The 22483-nt window shown below is 41.8% G+C and overlaps 2 protein-coding genes across 6 annotated transcripts in view; one reads left to right on the top strand and one right to left on the bottom strand.

Moving 5' to 3' along the window:
* The window catches only part of hpda (4-hydroxyphenylpyruvate dioxygenase a), a 72009-nt gene extending 54930 nt beyond the window's left edge, over positions 1–17079 (top strand). For 2 of the 3 annotated variants that reach the window (XM_063031129.1, XM_063031131.1), the window contains exons 8-14: positions 176–282; positions 2086–2163; positions 3948–4110; positions 5578–5649; positions 12439–12561; positions 13825–13941; positions 16295–17079. In XM_063031129.1, the coding sequence (XP_062887199.1) occupies positions 176–282; positions 2086–2163; positions 3948–4110; positions 5578–5649; positions 12439–12561; positions 13825–13941; positions 16295–16405 (771 nt within the window). In that variant the 3' untranslated portion in view covers positions 16406–17079. The remainder of the gene's footprint in view (positions 1–175; positions 283–2085; positions 2164–3947; positions 4111–5577; positions 5650–12438; positions 12562–13824; positions 13942–16294) is intronic. The other variant, XM_063031130.1, reaches the window with a different exon arrangement.
* Positions 17080–17223: 144 nt separating this feature from the next.
* The window catches only part of LOC134336722 (E3 ubiquitin-protein ligase RNF43), a 231887-nt gene continuing 226627 nt past the window's right edge, over positions 17224–22483 (bottom strand). For all 3 annotated transcript variants that reach the window (XM_063031125.1, XM_063031127.1, XM_063031128.1), the window contains one exon: positions 17224–18556. The gene's annotated coding sequence lies outside the window, so the exon portion shown is untranslated. The remainder of the gene's footprint in view (positions 18557–22483) is intronic.

Raw genomic sequence — 22483 nt, 5'->3', positions numbered from 1 at the left:
ATTCTTGGATTCTCTTATTCTTACAGCTAGCAGGCTTAGCATTATCACCTCGTTGCCTTGATGTGTTCTTTCTTCCTGCTCTCTTCAACCTTGATGTCAGCAATGCAGGCCCTGGCCTTCCGACAGAGAGCCTGAGGTTTGGTACTAATGTCTTTTGCTATGCTCTTTCTTTCAGTATGGGGATACAACACATACCCTTGTGGAGTATTTGGGACCATACCGTGGTCTTTTCCTGCCGGGATACAAGGAGCCCCTCTACAGGGACCCACTCATTTCCACGCTGTGAGTAGATCACCATTTAGAACTTTGGAGCAAATTTTAAAGGACTTTTAGAGCATCAGCAAAACACAAGTCCGATTATCTATGAGAGCTTCTCCTTGAATATCCCCAGTGAATTCCTGGTTCCCAGTGTGGGTTGAAGTTCACGTTTGCAATGCTACGATTTAATGTAGTGGCAAGTTTCCCATGCATTTAAATTCTAAACCATTCATTTCAAGCTTCCATCGAATAGATAGTGCAGGATGGCGGGAAGAAGTTGTAAGTGAAGCCACAATAGTTGCAAGTAAACAGTACATCGTAAAATCTTGTTGTGGACAAAAACCAGAACCTTTCTGAGAAGTACTCCGAATTAGGGGAATATAGTGATGGCTGCAGCTGTAGATTGTGCTTGGGATGTACAGTATATGGGTATAATGCATTCAAATGAGAAACTTGTTTGCATGAGTGCAAATACTCATACACATACACTCACTGGCCACTTTATTAGATACCTCCTGTACCTATAAAGTGACCACTGAGTGTATGTTTGTGCTCTTCTGCTGCCGTAGCCAATCCACTTTAAGATTCAATGTGTATTCAGACATTCAGAGCACACCACCGTGGTAACACGTACTAATCTGAGTTGTTGTTGCCTTCCTGTCAGCTTGAACCAGTCTGACCAGTCTGGCCATTCTCCTCTGAGCTTTCTCACTCAAAAGACATTTTTCAGAATCAGAATAAGAATCAGATTTAATATCGCCACCATAAGTTGTGAGATTTGTTGTTATGTGCCAGCAGTACTTACAATACATAATAATAAAAAGTGAATCACAGCATGTGTATACAGTATATATATATATATATATATATATATATATATATACACACACACACATATATATTCAAGATTCAAAAAACTGTATTGTCATTCTAACCATGCAACAGCTCTGCAGGGCAGAATGAGACAGCGTTTGTCAGGGGCAGTGCAATCATAACAAACGCGACACTAAATAATAAACATAACAATAAATAGTAAAACACAACAGCCACATGTCAGTTATATATACAACACACACACACACACACACACACACACACACACACACGCACACACACACACACAACTTAACTAAGTAGTGCAAAAAAATTGTGAGGTAGTGTTCATGGGTTCAATGTCCATTCAGAAATCTGATGGCAAAGGGGAATAACGTGTTCCTGAATCATTGAATGTGTGTCTTCAGCCTGCTCTACTTCCTCCCTGATGGAAGCAGTGAGAAGAGAGCATGTCCTGGGTGATGGGGTCCTTAATAACGGATGCTGCCTTTTTGAGGCATCGTCCTTTGAAGATGTCCTGGATGCTGGGGAGGATAGTGCCCTAGATGGAGCTGACTGAGTTCCTATCTTATTGCAGCTTATTTCAATCCTTTGCAGTGCCCACAGAGTTACTGCTTACAGGATGTTTTCATTTGTTTGTCACACCATTCTCTGTAAACTCTAGAAAACTTTTATGCACGAAATCCCAGGAGATCAGTTTTGGAGATACTCAAGCTACCCCGTCTGGCACCGACAATCATTCCACAGTCAAAGTCACTTGGATCACATCGCTTTCTTATTCTGATGCTTGGTCTGAGCAGCAAATGAACCTCTTGACCATGTCTGTATGCTTTTATGCATTGAGCACTGTTCCCACATGATTGGTTGATTAGATACTTGCATTAACAAACAGGTGTATAAGTGTACCTAAATGAAGTGCATGTCCGCATCCTGTTTAGAAACTTTGTGAATTGGTGGTTGCTGATGTTGTCTTGATACTTGTCTCTGTTGCAGATCCAAAGGAGATCTGAATTTCATTGATCATATTGTGGGAAATCAGCCGGATGATGAGATGCTACCTGTGGCAGAATGGTACGAGCCAGTTCCTCACATAAACAACCCCTCTCTTTTATCCCTCACAGCCAACCATGAAGGTGGGGTAGACTGGGAAGTTACTCACTCGTGGGCAGCTTTGACTTGGAATCTGCTCAGCATGAGATGTGGCTTATAAGAATGCCAGTATTGGCAATCCATTAGTATCACACCACTCAGGCACCAAAATAGTCTAACATTTCCTCATGGTGTTATAGAAAATGTCGCCAGATCACAGAAAAAGTGTGGAACAGTGGTGAAAGAGGGGTGACAACCAAAGTTATAATTGAAGGCTATAGGCAAGAGGAAAACTAAGGGGTTCTAATGGTACTTTTAAAGATTAAAAGGATCAACACACTGCTTGGGCTCACTGTAGTGCAGCAGTTAGCGTGACACTGTTACAGCTCAGGGTGCCGGAGTTTGGAGTTCAATTCCTGCGTCCTCTGTAAGAAGTTTGTATGTCCTTCCTGTGAGCACATGGGTTTTGTCCCACATCTTAACAAAGATGTACGCTTAAGTCGATTGATTGGTCATTGTAAATTGTCCTATGATTAGACCAGGGTTAATAGGTGGGTTCCTGGGTGGTGTAGCTCGTTGGCCCAGAAGGGCCTGTTCTGTGCTGTATTTCTAAATAAGAATAAATAAAAATAAACAAAGAAATCTCAGAACTTTGGTCCAAATAGTTTACAGCACAGCTACTAATAGAAACTGAGATTACTCTAGCTGAATTAGAGACACTGATCAAAGGAGTCATGCTTCTGATGGTGAAGGAAAGAGTCCTTGTCAGTACCAAAGGTGATGACATTTATTTTTTTCAGTGTTTTACTGAAGAAAGCAGGGGATCATCTTGGTGATAGACTCTGTATTGCAGTTTGGACTGTGAACTCCATGGAGACGGAAAGGCAGGGGAGTGTTGGGCAGGAACCTCTATGCAGTGATGCTGGGCCTAGACCGGACCACAGATAAGTTAGAACAATTTGCACATGGAGTTCTCAGTGATCTGGAGTGTAGGAGAGCTTAGGATCCCTTGCGAATCCAAGAAATATCAGCAAGCAGGGTAGAAAAAAAGTATCCAGAAAGAAATCCTTTTAGTTCCAAATCTAAAAATATAAATAACTGGAAATGTCCAAGAGGTGTGACAGCACCTACACAGAGATAAAAGGAGAGAAAATTTCTTTCTTTCTTTCTTTCTTTTTAAATCTTTTTATTGAATAAGTATACAAAAAGGTAAGCCATATAGGCACTAATACACTGTTAGAATATAATAAAATTACAGAAGATATCAATACAAAAAAAATACTACAAACAATGTAATTTAAACATAACATACCAAGGTAACATAATAGTATACTAATTTTTATATATATATCAATAGAGAAAAGGAAACCCCCCCCCAAAAAAAACCCACCGTGCAACTAACTAAAAGCAAAGCAAAGCAATGGGCTAACTTGAAACCAAACAGAGTTAAACTTAAAATCATGTCCTCAATCCCGACCTCCATTAAAAACAGTAAAAAAAAATAAGAAGGGGAAAATTTCATATCAATTAAATCTGATTTTATTTCAGATTTTTAGCATCTGCAGGACTTTGCTGTTATTCATCAGTTTATGCCCATTAGGGCAGTCTTATCTGGTACATTTCTATGTTATCCATTGCAGAGTAATGAACATCAGGGACCAGACAGTTCACTCCCTCCTTCAAGTACTGCTCCAACGGCAGCCAAGTTGAATATCATGATGAAGGATGATTGTCTCATTAATATGAACTTTGACCTTACTTCTCAGGTACCAGAAATGCCTAATGTTTCACCGGTACTGGTCAGTGGATGACAAACAAATCCACACAAGTTATAGCTCCTTGCAATCCATCGTTGTCGCCAACTATGAGGAAACGATCAAAATGCCCATCAATGAGCCGGCAGCTGGACGGAGAAAATCCCAGATCCAGGTATGAGCATTTCCCTCTGTCGCCCCCTCCTGTCTCCCTTGATAACGAATGCTTTGGGGTGGGGCTAATGGACCTTGGGCGGGGATCCATATCTTGCTGCTGGAGAGGAAACTGATTTGTCAAATAAAAGTTATTAAATCGACTGTTGTTGAGACCCAGTAATGAATGGTTGACTGAACCCTGAGAGTCACTGAAGTCAAAACTGAATGTTCATCCAATCTTAATTCTTCATCGCACTGTTGGTTTTCTACATGGAGCTGAACAACTGGAAATTTGCTATACTTGTTCAAGTGTATCTTCCAAAATCTCAGCAACCAATTCTTTGGTAACCAAACCCGGACACATGAATCAATGAACGAGTAGCATAATAACAATAACTGGATTCTGCTGTGCTATTTGAAAAGATCAAGGTTGATCTGGTTGTAGTGTCAATTCCACATTCTTACCAGAGCCTTTTACTTCCTTGCTTATTGAGCATCGATCTACTTCTGCCAGAAGATCAAAGAAACTGCCTCCATTTCCTTTGAATGACTTCAAAATTCAAAGTACATTTATTATCAAAGTATGTATAAATTATACAACCTTGAGATTCGTCTGCTTACAGGCAGCCGCAAAACAAGAAACCCAAAAGAACCTGTTAAAAAAGACCAACAACACCCAATTTACAAAAAAAACACCCAAATCGTGCAAACAATAAAAACAAGCAGCAGCATTCAGAACAAAAGTGAGTCCGCGGACAAGAAGCCCAGAGCAGGCCCACAGCCTCAGTCTCACTGCAGCAGAGAGTGGAGCGAAAATCATGGAGCAGTGAGCAGAAACGGCCCGACCCTTGCCTCCGGTCCCAACGTCCAGCTTTTTCAATCCATCTGGCCTGGCGTTTAAATTGTTCAAACGCTGGATCGTCCTTCACACTAGGACCCAGGCCATGTTGCATCGACACACTCTGGCCCTGGAGTTCTGTGAGAAATAAAACCTTGCGTCTATCCTAAAAGGGTGACCCTTTATACTCGTTCACTGATCACTATGCCTATCTCCCACAGAGAAGCATTGCTCCACATCCAGTCTATCAATGTCCTGAGGATCTTACATGTATCAATGATCCCTTCTCACAGTGAAGAGAAAACTAGTCTATCTAAGCCTTCCCTTCTCAGTCAGCCTGGTCCAGTCAAGGTATTAGTCATGCAAAGCTTCTCTGAACAGCCTCTGATTACTATAGTATCTTCCCTCTTAGATCTAGGTCAGGGGAAGAATTAATTTAAATGCCCACCAATTGCTGCCAGGAAAAGTTTCATTTCAAAGTTTTCACATACAAATGGTGAACTATGTAACTGAGTGACTCAGGAGGTTTGTCCAAATGTCACAAAAGGAAATGGCAGTACTCAATAAAAACCATGGTAAGGGATGGAAATGGAACACACTGCATTTGAAATTTTAATATCTACACTTTCTGTCCCTCTCTCGCCCTAGGAGTATGTGGATTACTATGGCGGACCTGGAGTGCAACACATTGCTCTCCACACCTCTGATATCATCCAGGCTGTAAGTCACTCAATTTTATTTCCACTTTATTTCTATCCCGGACAGCCCGGGATGTAATCATTCTAATTTGTAATTTGTGTACCTTGACTAAAAGGGAGAAATCTTTATTAATGACAAACAGTCCCTGATCATTGTTCTAGTTTAGTGAGGATCACCTGAACTTTTTAAAATTAGGCTAGGCCTCGATGGCCAATGGGGAGGCATTTTATTTTCCACAGATGCCTAACAGGTTGAGACAGTGGTGGGGAAGGCAAATACATCGATAGCATTCATTTGCGGAGGACTAGAATATAAAAGCAAGGATGTAATGTTGAGGCTTTATAAAGCACTGACAAAACCTCAGTTGGAGTATTGTGTGTAGTTTTGGGCCTGTTATCAAAGGAAGGATGCACTGGCGTTGGAGAGGGTTCAAAGGAGGTTCACAAAAATTATTCCAGGATTGAAAGGCTTATCATATGCGGAGTATTTAATGGCTCTGGACCTGTACTCACAGGATTTCAGAAAAATGAGGGAGGAATCATATTGAACCCTGGTCTTAAGGTGTTATACTTAAATGCACGCAGAATAAGGAATAAGGTGGATGATCTTATCATATAGCTACAGATTGGCAGATATGATATTGTGGCCATCGCTGAGACGTGACTAAAGGATGCATGTCTCTGGGAGCTGAACGTCCAAGGATACATGGTGTATCGGAAGGACAGGCAGGTAGGCAGAGGGGGAGGCGTGGCTTTATTGGTAAGAAATGGTATCAAATCATTAGAAAGAGGTGACATAGGATCAGAAGGTGCAGAATCTTTATCGGTTGAGCTAAGAAATCGCAGGGGTAAAAGGACCCTGATGGCAGTTATTTATAGGCCTCCAAACAGCTGCAGTGATGTGGACTACAAATTACAACAGGAAATAGAAAAGACTTGTCAGAAGGGCAGTGTTATGATAATTGTGGGGTTTTTAACACGTGAGTGGATTGGGAAAATCAAGTCGGCACTGGATCTCCAGAGAGAATTTGTAGAATGTCTGCGAGATGGCTTTTTAGAACAGCTTGTTGTTGAGCCCACTAGGGGATCAGCTGTACTGGATTGGGTATTGTGTAATGAACTGGAGGTGATTAGGGAGATTGAGTTGAAGGAACCCTTAGGAGACAGTGATCATAACATGATTGAGTTCACTGTGAAATCTGAAAAAGAGAAGCCGAAATCCGATGTGTCGATATTTCAGTGGAGTAAAGGAAATTACAGTGGCATGAGAGAGGAACTGGCCAAAGTTGACTGGAAAGGGATACTAGCGGGAAGAGCAGCAGTGGCTGGAGTTTATGTGAGAAGTAAGGAAGGTGCAAGACAGATATATTCCAAAAAAGAAGAAATTTTCGAATGGAAAAAGGATGCAACCGTGGCTGACAGGAAGACAGAGGATTGGGAAAGTTTTAAGAGCTTATAAAAGGAAACTATGAAGGAAATTAAGAGGGAAAAGATGAACTATGAAAGGAAGCTAGCAAATAATATCAAAGAGGATACTAAATGCTCTTCAAGTATATAAAGAGTAAAAGACAGGTGAGAGTAGATATAGGACCGATAGAAAATGATGCTGGAGAAATTGTTATGGGAGATAAGGAGATGGCGGAGGAACTGAATGAGCATTTTGCATCAGTCTTCATTGAGGAAGACATCAGCAGTATACCGGACACTCAAGGGTGGCAGGGAAGAGAAGTGTGCGCAGTCACAATTACGACAGAGAAAGTACTCAGGAAGCTGAATAGTCTAAGGGTAGATAAATCTCCTGGACCAGATGGAATGCATCCTCATGTTCTGAAGGAAGTAGCTGTGGAGATTCTGGAGGCATTAGCAATGATCTTTCAAAAGTCGATAGATTCTGGCATGGTTCTGGAGGACTGGAAGATTGCAAATGTCACTCCGCTATTTAAGAAGGGGGCAAGGAAGAAAAAGGGAAAGTATGGACCTGTTAGCTTGACATTGGTGGTTGGGAAGTTGTTGGAGTCAATTGTCAAGGATGAGGTTACGGAGTACCTGGAGGCATATGACAAGACAGGCAGAACTCAGCATGGTTTCCGTAAAGGAAAATCCTGCCTGACAAACCTATTACAATTTTTTGAGGAAATTACAAGTAGGCTAGATAAGGGAGCTGCAGGAGATGTTGTATATTTGGATTTTCAGAAGGCCTTTGACAAGGTGCCACACATGAGGCTGCTTAACAAGATAAGAGCCCATGGAATTACGGGAAAGTTACGTACGTGAATAGGGCATTGGCTGATTGGCAGGAAACAGAGAGTGGAAATAAAGGGATCCTATTCTGGTTGGCCGCTGGTTACCAGTGGTGTTCCACAGGGGTCCGTGTTGGGGCTGCTTCTTCTTACGTTGTACATCAATGATTTGGATTATGGAATAGATGGCTTTGTGGCTAAGTTTGCTGATGATACAAAGATAGAGGGAGGGGCCGGTAGTGCTGAGGAAACAGAGAGACTGCAGAGAGATTTGGATAGATTGGAAGAATGGGCAAAGAAGTGGCAAATTAAATACAATGTTGGAAAGTGTATGGTTATGCACTTTGGCAGAAGAAATAAACGGGCAGACTATTATTTAAATGGGGTGAGAATTCAAAGTTCTGAGATGCAATGGGACTTGGGAGTCCTCGTACAGGATACCCTTAAGGTTAACCTCCAGGTTGAGTCGGTGGTGAAGAAGGTGAATGCAGGTTGGCACTCAGTTTTAGAGGAATAGAGTATAGGAGCAGGGATGTGATGTTGAGGCTCTATAAGGCACTGGTAAGACCTCACTTGGAGTACTGTGGGCAGTTTTGGGCACCTTATTTAAGAAAGGATGTGCTGACTTTGGAGAGGGTACAGAGAAAATTCACTAGAATGATTCCGGGAATGAGAGGGTTAACAGATGAGGAACGTTTGTCTGATCTTGGACTGTATTCCTTGGAGTTTAGAAGAATGAGGGGGGACCTCATAGAAACATTTCAAATGTTGAAAGGCATGGACAGAGTGGATGTGGCAAAGTTGTTTCCCATGATGGGGGAGTCTAGTATGAGAGGGCATGACTTCAGGATTGAAGGCGCCCAATCAGAACAGAGACGCAAAGAAATTTTTTTAGCCAGAGGGTGGTGAATCTATGGAATTTGTTGCCATGGGCGGCAGTGGAGGCCAAGTCATTGGGTGTATTTAAGGCAGAGATTGATAGGTATCTGAGTAGCCAGGGCATCAAAGGTTATGGTGAGAAGGCGGGGGAGTGGGACTAAATGGGAGAATGGATCAGCTCATGATAAAATGGTGGAGCAGACTCGATGGGCCGAATGGCCGACTTCTGCTCCTTTGTCTTATGGTCTTATGGTCTATTGAATGTTGAAAGGCCTCGACAGAGTAGATTTGGAAAGGATGTTTCCAATGGTTCAGGAGTCTAAAACCAGAGGACATAGCCTCAGAATAGGGGGATGTCCATTTAGAGCTGAGTTGAGGAGGAATTTCTTTTGCTGGAGAGTGGTTAATCTGTGGATTTCATTACCATAGGTGACTATGAAGGCCAGGTCACTGGGTATTTAAACCAGATGTTGATAGATTCATAATAAGGGCATGAAGGGATACAGGGAGAAGGCAAGAGATTGGGGTTGAGAGGAAAATGTATCAGCCATGATGAAATGGCAGATCAGACTCAATGAGCCAAGTGGCCTGTTACGTAACCGGCAACAATGAATATCAATCGAGACAGGTTATATAAAAACAATTTATTAAACACGGATAAACGATAAAAAAACAAACAAAAACTTTAACTGGAAGTTAACCACTATGCAGCCGTTCAACAAATCGTCACTGGGCCCTGGTTCGTAAAGCGTTAAATGCGACAACAGTTCTTAAAGCGATAAAGTCAGATATAGTTCTTAAAATGGTAAATTTGAAAGTCCAACAGATTTATACATTCAATTGGGAGAGACTTCTCTGGAGAAGGATTTCTTCATAGGCGTGACTTTCCTGCTGGTTCTGTCCACAGGATTCCCAATGCAGTAAATACACAGTTTAAAACAACTGACCTTAAATTCTAGAGAGAGCAAACCTTTGCAAGAACTCTTTGCTCTTTTGGCAAGAGTTATCTCAATGCAGGTTGCTACTCCTTCAACGAAGACTCAATAAGGTCGATCCTTTGTTAAACTGCCAAACGTTGCCGACTCCTCTCGATCCCTCGATCCTGCACTTCGATAAAGTCTTCACTCTCCCTTCTACTGCTGCAGTAGGGTAAATCAGCCCATTTAGCCAAAAATTTCCAGTCCAATAATATTGTATCTTGCAACAGAACGCAACACTCCATTTTAAAAATGAAACTGCGTCATAAAAACAAATACGCAACGGAAACAGAGACACAGCGCGTTCTACCTGGAAATCTAAAAACTAAAAACTAACTGCGTCATCTGGGGTCTACCCACATGGTGCACATGTCATCACGTAACCTCACATCGGCGGGAAAATTACATCAAGTGACCTCCAAAAGACCATTACATCATTCTCACAAAAAAAAATCACAGATCTCCTTGAGGCGTGTAACAGGCCTAATTCTGCTCCTGTATCTTATAGCCTTATGGTCTAAAAGGGCCAACCAATAAGCTGCAGCTCTAAGACACACCAAACTTTGTATCTATAAAGTATAATGGGGTTTCAAAACTTCTGCAACTTTGGGTTCTTGTCTTTATTGACTGTGCATAAAGAGCAGTGTTGTTATGCTGTATCTGTGTAGATATTAGCTGGGCCACTGGTAGAATACTGCGATTGTTGCAAGCAAGTGACCCTGCAGCCTTCTACACAGGGAGATTTAGAGATTGAACTAAGATAGAGCGGTACCTATTAAACATGATAAGGAAAATTTAAGAAAAAAACATAATTTTATTCAATTTGGAACTCATTACCTGAAACAAGGCTGTGTGTTCCATATTGGAACAAAAACTTCACCAACTTATAAGCAATCTGATCAGAACTTGAGGAAAGATGACATACAGATGAATATACAAAAAACTGGGAAATGGGATTTGCAGATCTAAAATCCATGTAAACCAGAAATGAGCTGAATGTCTTGCTTTTCAGAAATGTCTCTGATTCGCTACTAGGGCTGGTTTCTTTCTGTGGTTCAGAGTGCAGTTAATTACTTTCTTATTGCAGCAAATACGAAGGCCTTTCAGTTAATCTGGTCCGTATCAGCTCTCAGCATCAGTATCCCATCTGTGCCATTTCACCACCTCCCCATAACCAGAATTCTCAGATGCCCACCAACTCCCCTTTGGTCTTATGCCACTCAGCACAAGGTAATTGACAATAATGAATGAACCTATTAGCACATCTTTGGGATGTAGGAAGAAGCTGGAGTACCTGGTAGAAACCCAAACCGTCATGGGGAGAACAGGCAAAATTTACAAAGACAGCGTTCCAAGGTCAGAATAAGACCTAGGACCCGGAACTCTTAAGACAGCAGCACTAAACCGCCACTAATCTGTCAGATCAACACTTGTCCGGCTTTTCAACAATATACCTTTGGAAACAATGCACTCTGCTGGCAGCAGTGAGAACAGCAGATAATCCTGACAATATTCCAGTTTAAACCTTGGGAAAGGACAGAAGAGAACAGTTAAGGATGTCTGCTGCCCCTGCAGCCTCATTTTAGTAGTCATCTCTTGTATGTGAACCTGGTGAGTGCATGCTTGTTGTCTGACTGCGGATCTGATCATATTCCCAGCCATTTCCCCGGAAGGAGTAGGAGAGCTGTGGCTGCATTCACCGCAGTGGAAGGACTGTTTGGATTCCAGTATATGTAGCTCCATAGAGATAGGCCGGCATGTTAAATGGTGGTAACCCATCTAGACTTGGTTCAAATCTCCCGCAGAAACGAGAGGGCAAAAGAGGACCAGTGGGGTGTGGAGGGTAGTGTAGTGGTTAGTCTGGGTTTCCTCCTACAGTCCAAAGATGTATCAGTTTATAGGCTAATTGGTCATTGAAAAATAGTCCTGTAATTAGGCTAAGTAGGTGGGTTGCTGGGCAGCGCAGTTCATTAGGCAGGAGGGGCCCATTTTGTGCTGTATCTCTAAATAAAAATAAGAATAAAAATAAATGTTGGGTGTAAAGTAGTAGTAGTAGTAGTAGTCATACTTCATTGATCCCAGGGGAAATTGGTTAAAATTGGCTAAAGCACTAGTGTAAGGCTCTGACAATGCTGCCCTGTTGAATATCCTATCTGACAGCTATCACGTTACTTTTTGTTGAAGTTTACTGCTTGCAAATTTACCACTGAATGTTCTCCATCTTCAAGGTGGTTGTCCTTCAGAAAAGCTCTTCATTGGTCTCTGTTGCTTGGCAACCTTGTGAAGGGCCGTATATAAATGCTTTTTGTAATTTAGCTGAAACATAAGGGTCAGAGTGGTCTTTAAACTGTAATTCAGATTTAAGGAAGCGTAAGTTGAAGGAGAAAGCATTATAAATCTACCATGGAGGTTTATTCCATTTAAGGCTGTCATTTGGCAATAGACTGCCTCTCAGAGTGAAGATGGGTGAATTATTTCCAGCCCTCTGGCTGTTTTAGGTCACAGTGATATTGTAGCTGTGCTGTGATTTGTGACTCCGCCGACCATTCAGCTTGTGTGGAATGGCAAGATGTTATCAGTGTGTTTCCTGCTTCCTCCTGGAGCTGTTACTCAGCCGTTGAATCTGTTACTGTCATCACAATCTTTCTGCCGTATGTTTAAAGGCAGAGCTCCGTAATTTGAAGTGTGGCTGATTACTGCTTCAACTGTTGACAGGTCACAAATTTAAAAAGTCGTGGGACGGAGTTCCTGAACACCCCAGACTCCTACTACGTTCAGTTGAAAGAAAAATTGAAGACGGCGAAAATAAAGGTGCAAGAGGACCTGAAAAAGTTGCAGGTACATCTGAATGACCAGATACCAGGTCTCCAAGTGCAAAGAATGAAGGCAATTTTCAGCCAAACATTTAACTGACAGCATCAACAATGAAGAAATCACCCTTGCTAGTGTCCTGCTTAAGACATTACATATGCAGAATGTCGAAGGTGGGGAACTGAATATGATTCAAACAATTCTGTTCAATTTAGAACATAGTTTAAGACTGAAGAAGGGAAACTATAGCATATTTCCCAATTAAAATGTGGTTGTTTCTGTTGAAGAATACAGTAAGTACATGTGTGTGTGGGGGCTGGGGGGAGTGATTGCATGTAAGTTACATAATTTACAGTAGTGTGGTCATCAAGCTTGACTGAAAGCAAAAATGCCCAATTATCTCTACTCTTGGCTTTTCGGGTTCCACACAAAGGAACTCTGCACTTGAAATTGGTACCTGCCTTTGATGATGTTTATTTGCTGGTAATGGTAATGAAAAAATTAAAACTTGGCTCGGCGAAAGCTGTGCTGCTCCCCTCCATGAGGGAGCACAATCCAGTCAAGTGATTGTAAACAAGAGTCAAATGTCACATAATCAATGGGAATGGCTGCTTCAGGCGTACTGACTTAACTGGTACTTAATGCCAGTTACGCCATTGGTGCTTAGGCAATAGTGAGGGTCCCCCCATCTCTGTCTGACCTTGGCCATCTTTTCCCCCTCGTGCCCCAGGTTCAAAAGTCCTCTTTTTAGCCATGCAAGTCCCAGGTGGAGACTCAGGAATACAGTCACACACAGATATAGAAGGATTGCTGTTTCTGTAATAATTTCTTTTTTGACCACTCATGGTTGTTAGCCCCAAATCTGGAGGACTGGTAGACCACTCTTGGTCTGGCCTCTACCCTTTGACCTGTCTGGCATGGGTGATCCTACCAAGAATCAAAGTACAAGACTTTGAATCCAGCCAACATAGTTCTCCGGGTTATTGAGGCCCATAAGCCTCCAAGCCCTATGACAAGTTTGGGATCCCCTTGGAGGTTCAGGCATATATCCAACATCTTAACGTTAGTCACTTGACTGCAGTTCAGCCGCTCAGTGCTGGATCTTCCAATAGCGTCTTGAAAACAGGCCAATATTCCCACATAGATTATTAGGAAGTCAGCAGTTTGGTATATCTGGAATAATTATTTACTTACTCCAAACATACCAGATAGCTTGCTGCCTAATAATTCCTTTCATGCACAATAATAGCAGAATGATTCTGTGACTTGGAAACTTCTTCTTTGTAACAGGAGCTCAAGATTCTTATTGATTATGATGAGAATGGCTACTTACTGCAGATCTTCACCAAGCCTGTCCAAGATAGACCCACCCTCTTTCTGGAGGTGATACAGAGGCATAATTTCAATGTAAGTACTGTGGACCGTTCTCATCTCTGCATACGAGCTTCAAACCCAGACCTCAATTAGATTGAACGAATAGTCTTTGGGGTACTGCAAGTCTGCGTCTTTGCTGTTGCTTTGCTGCGCGCTTGAGTGCTCGGTGGTGGGTGCTAATGCTTTTTTTTTGCTAGTGGGGGGGATTGTTGCTTCACTGGTGCTTACGCATGGGGGGAGGAGCTGGGGGGGCTTTGGGGTTCTTACAATTAACTGTCATGCATTCTTTGGGGGCACTCCTCTGCTTTTGTGGATGGCTGTGAAGAAAAAGTATTTCAGCATGTATATTGTATACATTTCTCTGACATTAAATGTACATTTGACCTTTGAATTAGATACATAGGCATTCCAGTACCTGTTTGTTGTGCACACAATCCACAAGTCCAATGTTCTTTATCTTTAAAAACATGCATTATTCTGTCATGCACCTTCAAATTCATATTATAACCACCTGCTTTCTGTGTTGTTGATCTGCACTCAGTCTATGAACATGGAAAATTCAATATGAATCAATCTGAAATAATCAGCAAGTCGGGCAGCATCTTTGGAGGGAAAATAAACAGTCGACATTTCGGGCTGAGAGACCCTTCATCAGATGCTGCCTGACTTGCTGAGTTCTTTTGAGTCCAGAATTTTGTATGCGTTGCTCAAGATCCCCAGCCTTTGCAGAATTTCTTGTGAATCTGAAATAATCATTTCTTTTTCAATCTATCCTCGTAATACTGGTGAAATCGGATCTTTTCCAGCATTCTCCATGTGGAGCAGGCTAATTCTTGACCTCAACAATCACCCAATCACGGGCGATACCCTTCAACCTGCCATGAGGCTGCTACACATCAAGATATGGCCAATGGGCTCATTTTTAGAGGTATTTCCCATGCCACTGGGGAGTCCTGTTGTACCTCCAGCAGGTTACCAGTCTCCTCCTAAATCTGTTAGCTGATGTTGGATAGGGAGGGTGAGTGTGACATTATTGGGCCTCCATTGACAATCCAGCACACACCACTGCAGTCACAGCAGGAACACCAGACAGTTTTCTCCTCCTCTATTGATATTGTGACCTACCTACTAGAAACAATAATGATCCTCAGAGTTAGGGATTAAACAAGGGGTCTTCTGGTGTGTATATAGCATATTGTAGCTTTCCTATTGTATTAAAAAAGCAACAAAGTTTAAAATTATTGACAGTCCAATCCATCTGGCTGTAATTGCCACCAGACTAAAAGAAAGACAAGGGAAGAAAGGATACAAACACCTAATGCCAATTGACAGACCATACTCGGCAATTATTAGTGGTTCCTGCAGAACAGTGGTAAAAGTAATGAAAACAGCTCAAGCCATCACTACCACTGAGCACATCTATAAGCAGCCTACATCATCTAAGATGCCCACCTTCCAAGCCTTGCTCATTTCTTTCTGCTGCCATTGGGTTGGAGGTACAGGAGCCTTGTTCAGGAACAATTATTACCCTACAACCATCATGCTCCTGAACCCTAACCCTAACTTCACTCACCGCGACAACGAAATATTCCACAACCTATATCTCAATATTATTTATTATTACTATTATTATTTGTTATTGTTTGGAATTGCATAGTCTGTCTTTTTATGTACATGGATTGCTTTGACTGTGTGTAGTTTTGCATTGGTTCTGTTGTTTCTTTGTATCTACTGTGAATGCCTGGAAGAGTATTATATGGTGATATACACTTCGTTGCTGCTTTATTCGGTACCTCTTGAACCTAATAAAGTGGCCACTGAGTGTGCATTCATGGTCTTGTGCTGCTGTATGTTTGATGTATTGTGCGTTCAGAGATGCTCTTCTGCACACCACTGTTGTAATATGTGGTTATTTGAGCTACTGTCGCCTTCCTGTCGGCTTGAACTAGTCTGGCCATTTTCCTTTGACCTCTGTCAGTAACAAATTATTTTTGCCCACAGATATTTATTTGTTTCTCACACGTTCTCTGTAAACTCTAGTCTGTTGTGTGTTAAAATTCCAAATCAGCAGTTTCTGAGTTGCTCAAACCACTGTCTGGCACTAACAATCATTGTACAGTCTAAGTCACTTAAATTACATTTTGTCCCCATTCTGATGTTTGGTCTGAACAACAACTGAACCTCTTGACTATGTCTGCATGCTTTTATGCATTGAGTTGCTGCCACATAATTGGCTGATTAGATATTTGTATTAATAAGCAGATGTATAGGTGTATCAAAGAAACTAGCCACTGAGTGTGTACTTTGATAATAAATTTACTTTGAACTTTTAAATGTCATGCATTTTGGACATAACTAACAATGCATGTTACTTTTCTTTTTGAAGGGCTTTGGAGTTGGAAACTTCCAGTCATTGTTTGAAGCTATTGAGGCTGATCAAGAGGCAAGAGGAAACCTCACTGTTTACACACCCAACAAAATGCAACCATTTTATTAAAATAACTGGCCAGCAAATCATAGCACACACTTAGAGAGCTTCTCAGTAGTATTAGTAATTCTTCATCTTCTTCAGTCTTTACTTCCTCCCAGAGACTTTATAAACTTAAATCCAAAGATAGTGTTACATAATCTTGGCTTTTAATTTGTCTTCTCTCTGCCTGGGTAGGTGTCTGTGACTTACTGTTATCTCAGTTTCTAAGTGAGTGTTGTACTTCTCAATTGTACTTGTTGTGATATCAAAGGTCACAGGTCATTCAAGCTCAGTGATCTAAAAAAAGACCGCAGTTCTCTCCTAGCTTATTCTCAGTATTCAACATGTATCTGCGCACGTATATACACCCCATGTAGAAATTTGCACCTAACACACATTCATTAGCATTCATGTGCAACATGTGTTCACATCGTACATTTGAGTTACATTCACGTGTGATCATTTTTATTTTCTCTTGCACTTGCACATACTCTATACTTTCATACTAACCAGATACATTTAATCACTTTCTCACACAATCATTAACACCTTTGCACAAGCAATGTGCATTCCTTCCTCTGCACAGATATGAACACACACACTGTAATGTGCACTAGTAGATAAGAGAAAATACATTCCCCATTGGACTACTACTGAATTTAACCTATGGAATGAGAATAATAAATAAACATGTCAACCTACTTTGTCTACTTGTGACTGTTTTATGGTATTTAAACTTGTGCAATTTGAATGAATATTCAGGTTACTGTCAATGAAAAATTATGAGACGTTAAAAATCCTGTGGTTGATCCTGCTGAATGCCATAATTTGTGACGCTGTATTACAATTTATAGATTCTCCAACCCACCTAAAATAATGTGTTCTTCTGGGAGACGTGAAACCTCAGATAACAACCTCAGCAAATTTGATGGTTGTTAGAATTGCCCCCGCTTCTCCTTCATCATTCCAAATTCCCATTTCCCTCTCATCTTTTCTTCTTACCTGCCCATCACCTCTCCTTCCCCCTTCCCTTTCTTCCATGGCCTTTTTCCCTCTCCTAACAGATTCCCCCTTCTCCAGCCCTTTATCTCTTTCACCAATCGACTTCCCAGCTCTTTACTTCACCCCTCCTCCACTCCGGGTTTCACCTATCACCTACTACCTTGTACTTCTTCCACTCCTCCCCCCACCTTCTTATTCTGACTTCTAATTTCTTTTTCCAGTCCCGATGAAGGTTCTTGGCCTGAAATGTCGACTGTTTACTCTTTTCCATAGATGCTGCCTGGCCTACTGAGTTCCTCCACCATTTTGTGTGTATTGCTTTGATTTCCACCATCTGCAGTCTTCCTCTTGTTTGGAACATTGTGGCTGGAAGGCTTTCTCACTCTCAACTTGAAGAAAGACTTCCAGTGATATCATCCCTGGAAAGGCACAGACCAAGGAACTGCAACTTTAAGAATTAAGTCTCACTTCCATCTAAAATTTAAAATACATGACGGTGTTAACATGAAGTTAGTACATTTGTCAAAGTGTTTCATTATTAAAATAAGTAGGTGAGCTTGTTCTGAGAAAGACAGAGGGGGTAGGGGGAGAGAGTCACACACACACACACACACACACACACACACCCACCATGGATACCACTCAAGATTTGCCTCTCAAAGATAGCAGCTTCTTTAAGAAAGAAGCAAGAATCACTGATTTTAAAAGTGGGCCAACATTGTGCACATTTGGATAAAGGCACATGCCGTTTGAAAACAGTGAAACAATCCAACATTTTCCAGTATATATAATATATAAAATACCTATAACTCCACCAGAGAACTCTAAATGTCAAACACAAATGAGTATCCTAACATTTTTCACCTATTTAGCAAATAATTAGTCAAATTGAGGCATTGCATTTATGAAGAAAAACATCATGTTTTGCAGGATGAAAAGTCCCGTATGTTTTTTTTGTCTTCACAACTTGCTTTCTTATCCATGTTTTCTGGGTGGCGATGCTTTGTCAGTTGATAGTGGATGGAGCAACAGCAGAATCCAGTGCAGCTTTGCCTTGTTTCAGAAGTCGTACATGCACTTTAAAGACTCATGAGAGCTCTTGAGCAATGTCAAAGAGTCAGGAAGCACCTTTGAGAATTGTTCGGTGGGAGGGGGAGCTGGGGAGGAGTGGAAGAGCTGAAAATAAGCAAACCACACTTAATGTAGACTTAGTAACTTTCAGTTTTGGATTACATCGAGCAGTTTCAAGTAAGTCGAGTAGAAATAATTTTTAAAAATTTGGTTTCGCACAAAAATCATTTTGTAAGTAGAAGTTCATCTTTGGCCCACTTAATGCTTTACAGTATTAAAATGTTTTTAAGCATTGCCAGCAAACTACCAAAGGCATGATCTCATCCTCTGCCCTACCCACCGGCAAAAAGAGGCACAAAAAAAGGCAGTTCTTGAGCTGTGGAGACAGGTTCAGGGAACAAAGATTTGTTTAATTATTGTGAAGAATGTACGTGATTCATGTTTCAGAAACAATGCAAAGAGTGGACAAGTGGAGCTGAATGCTTTACGCTGAATAGGATGAGGGACATGGTTTCAAACTCAGTAAAGTTCCTGCTCTGGACTGTTGACTTGAGGAAAAGCTGTCACCTGGTGAGCAGAGAGCCACTGGGTCTTTTCAAAACAGGAGATGAAAGATACCCTCTGTCAGAATGTGGGGTTAAATTTCAGGTGAGGTAAGTCTGAGGTTTCACATGCTTGGGATTTAGCTGTCTAATAATGGAAATGCAGATTGTTGCATTAACCCAAGAGGCTAAACAGACCGGACAGGTCTTTCACTCATTCAATAAACTATTCAATCAAAATTATCTGTTCGCCACTCGGCAGGGGCCAATAAAGGGAGGCAAGGTGTGGGAGGAGTGACTGTTTTGTGACTGGACAGTGCTAGAGTGGTCAGGCTTTGGCTCACCAGCTCTGGGCAACCACATGTAGAGTAAGTTTCTAGCATTTTTTCCCCCCTGTTAGGACATAGCTAGTGCACCAAGAATGGATCCAGAGTTAGTGGTTTGTTCCTTGTGTAAGATGTAGGATCTTTGGGAAACCTCCAGTCTCTCTGATAACTACACCTGCAGCAAGTGCACCGAGCTCTGGCTACTCAGAGATCGTGTTCAAGAACTGAAGCTGTGGCTGTGTGTCCTTCGGCTTATTCAGGAAAATGAGGTGATAGATAGGAGCTACAGGGAAGTAGTCACCCCTAAGTTGCAGCAGGCAGGTACCTGGGTGACTGTCAGGAGAGGGAAAGGGAATAGGTAACCAGTGCAGAGTACCCCCGTGGCCATTCTCCTCAATAATAAGTCTACCACTTTGGATACTCTTTGGTGGGAGAAATCTACCGGGGGAAGCCACAATGACCTGACCTTTGCCACTGAGTCTTCTCCCCTCATGTGATTTAGAAGAGAAGGGGAGGGGAGAGGAGTGAACTAGTGATAGGGGATTTCTTAATTAGAGAAGCAGACAGAAGACTCTGTGGATGCAAAAGACACCTGGATGGTTTGGAGGGTCAGGGGTATCTTGGACACAGCGTTATAAAGAAGAAGGGTGAACAGCTAGAAGTCATGTTACATTTTAGTACCAATGGCATAGGTACAAAAATGGAGGAGGTCTTGAAGACAGAATATGGGGAGTTTGGTAGACAGCTCTGGATTTCTGCCTGTGCAATGTGTTAGTGATGTAAGGATAGGATGATTTGGCAGATGAGTATTGGTATTGGCTGAAGAATTGGTGCATGGAGCAGGGTTTTAGATTTCTGGATCATTAATATCTTCTGGAGAAGGTATAACCTGTACAAGAAGGATAGGCTACACGTGAACCTGAGGGGGACCGACATCCTTGCGAGCAGGTTCGCTAGACTGTTGGGGAGGGTTTACATTAATTTGGCCGAGGGATGGGAACAAGAGTGATTGGGCCGAGGATGGTGCAGTTGGTATACAACTGGATGCAGTGCGTAGTGAGATTGTGAGGAAGGAGCGGCAGACGATAGGGCAAAATTGCAGTCAGTGGGATGACTTAAAGTGTACCAGGGGTCCAAAGTTGAAAAGGGTGATGAATACAGGACTGTGAGTGTTATATTTGAATGCACACAGTGTACAGAATAAGGTAGATGGTCTTGTAGCATAGTTAGAGATTGGCAGGTATGATGTTGCGGGCATCTCCGAGTTGTGGCTGAAAGAAGGTCATAGTTGGGAGGATATTATCCAAGAATACAAATTGCATTGAAAGGATATGTTGGGAGGTAGAGGGGATGGGGTGGCTCTGTTGATAAAAAATTAAATCAAATCCTTAGAAAGAGATGACATAGGATCAGAAGATGTAGAGTTCTTGTGGGTAGAGTTAAGAAACTGCAAAGGTAAAAAAACTCTGATGGAAGTTATATACAGGTCTCCGAACAGGGAGATAGAAAAGGCATGTAAAAAGGGCGTTGTTGCAATAGCCTTGGGGGACTTCAAAATGTAGGTTGATTGGAAAAATCAGGTAGGTGCTGGATCCCAAGAGAGAAAATTTGTAGAATGCCTATGAGATGGCTTTTTAAAGTACCTTGTTGTTGAACCACTAGGGGAATGGAAATTCTGGATTGGGTGCTATGTAATGACCCAGATTTGATTGGGGGCTTAAGGTAAAGGAACCCTTAGGAGGCAGTGATCATAATATGATAGAATTCACCCTGTAGTTTGACAAGGAGAAGCTAAAATTGGACGTATCAGTGTTACAGTGGACTAAAGGGAGTTACAGAGGTGTTAGAGAAGAGCTGGCCAAAGTTAATTGGAAGGGGGCATCAGCAGAGATAATAGCAGAATAGAGTTAGTGTTTCTGGAGCAATTTGGAATGTACAGCAAAGATACATCCCAACGAAAAAGAAGTAGTCTAAAGGGAGGATGAGGCAATCATAGCTGACAAGGGAAGTCAAAGGCTGCATAAAAGCAAAAAAGAGGGCATATAACAGCAAAATTAGTGCAAAGGTAGAGGGTTGTGAAGCTTTTAAAAACCAACAGAAGACAACTAGACAACACACACAAATGCTGGAAGAACTCAGCAGGCCAGGCAGCATCTATGGAAAAGAGTGCAGTCAATGTTGACTGCACTCTTTTCCACCCATTCTCTTGTTTGAGAAGGGAAGTTGAGAGCCATAAAGAGACAAAAGATGAAACATGAAGGTAAACTAGCCAATACTATCAAAGAGGATATCAGAAGTTTTAAATCAGATATATAAAGTGTAAAAGAGAGATGAGAGTGGATATTGGACCCCTGGAAAATGACACTGGAGAAGTAGTAATGGGGGACAAAGAAGTTGACAGGCAAGGTTAAATATTTTGCATCATTCTTCACTGTGGAAGACACTGGCAGAATGCTAGAAATGTGAGTGTGTCAGAGGGCATAAGATATTGTTGCCATTACTGAAGAGAAGGTGCTTGGGAATCTGAAAAGTCTGAAGGTAGATAAGTCACCTGAACCAGACGGACTACAGCCCAGTGTTCTGAAAGAGGTAGCTGAAGAGATTGAGAAGTCATTAGTAATGATCTTTCAAGACTGACTAATTTCTGGAATGGTTCTGGAGGACTGGAAGATCATTAAAAAAGGAGGGAGGCAGTAGAAAGGACATTATAGGCCAGTTAGCCTGACTCTCAGTAGCTGGAAAAATGTTGGAGTCTCTTATTAAGGATGAGCATTTTGGGGTACTTGGAGGCACATGACAAAATAGGCCAAGTCAGGAAAGTTTCCATAGAACCATAGAAACTACAGTACAGAAACAGGCCTTTTGGCCCTTCTTGGCTGTGCCGAACCATTTTCTGCCTAGTCCCACTGACCTGCACATGGACCATATCCCTCCATACACCTCCCATCCATGTATCTGTCAAATTTATTCTTAAATGTTAAAAAAGAACCCGCATTTACCACCTCGTCTGGCAGCTCATTCCATACTCCCACCACTCTCTGTGTGAAGAAGCCCCCCTAATGTTCCCTTTAAACTTTTCCCCCCTCACCCTTAACCCATGTCCTCTGGTTTTTTTCTTCCCTTGCCTCAGTGGAAAAAGCCTGCTTGCATTCACTCTATCTATA

This window comes from Mobula hypostoma, chromosome 23 (genome assembly GCF_963921235.1).
Source record: "Mobula hypostoma chromosome 23, sMobHyp1.1, whole genome shotgun sequence".
In the NCBI taxonomy this organism is placed as follows: domain Eukaryota; kingdom Metazoa; phylum Chordata; class Chondrichthyes; order Myliobatiformes; family Myliobatidae; genus Mobula; species Mobula hypostoma.
The sequence above is the reverse complement of the archived record's forward strand: the minus strand, read 5'-3'. Positions and strand labels throughout refer to the sequence as shown.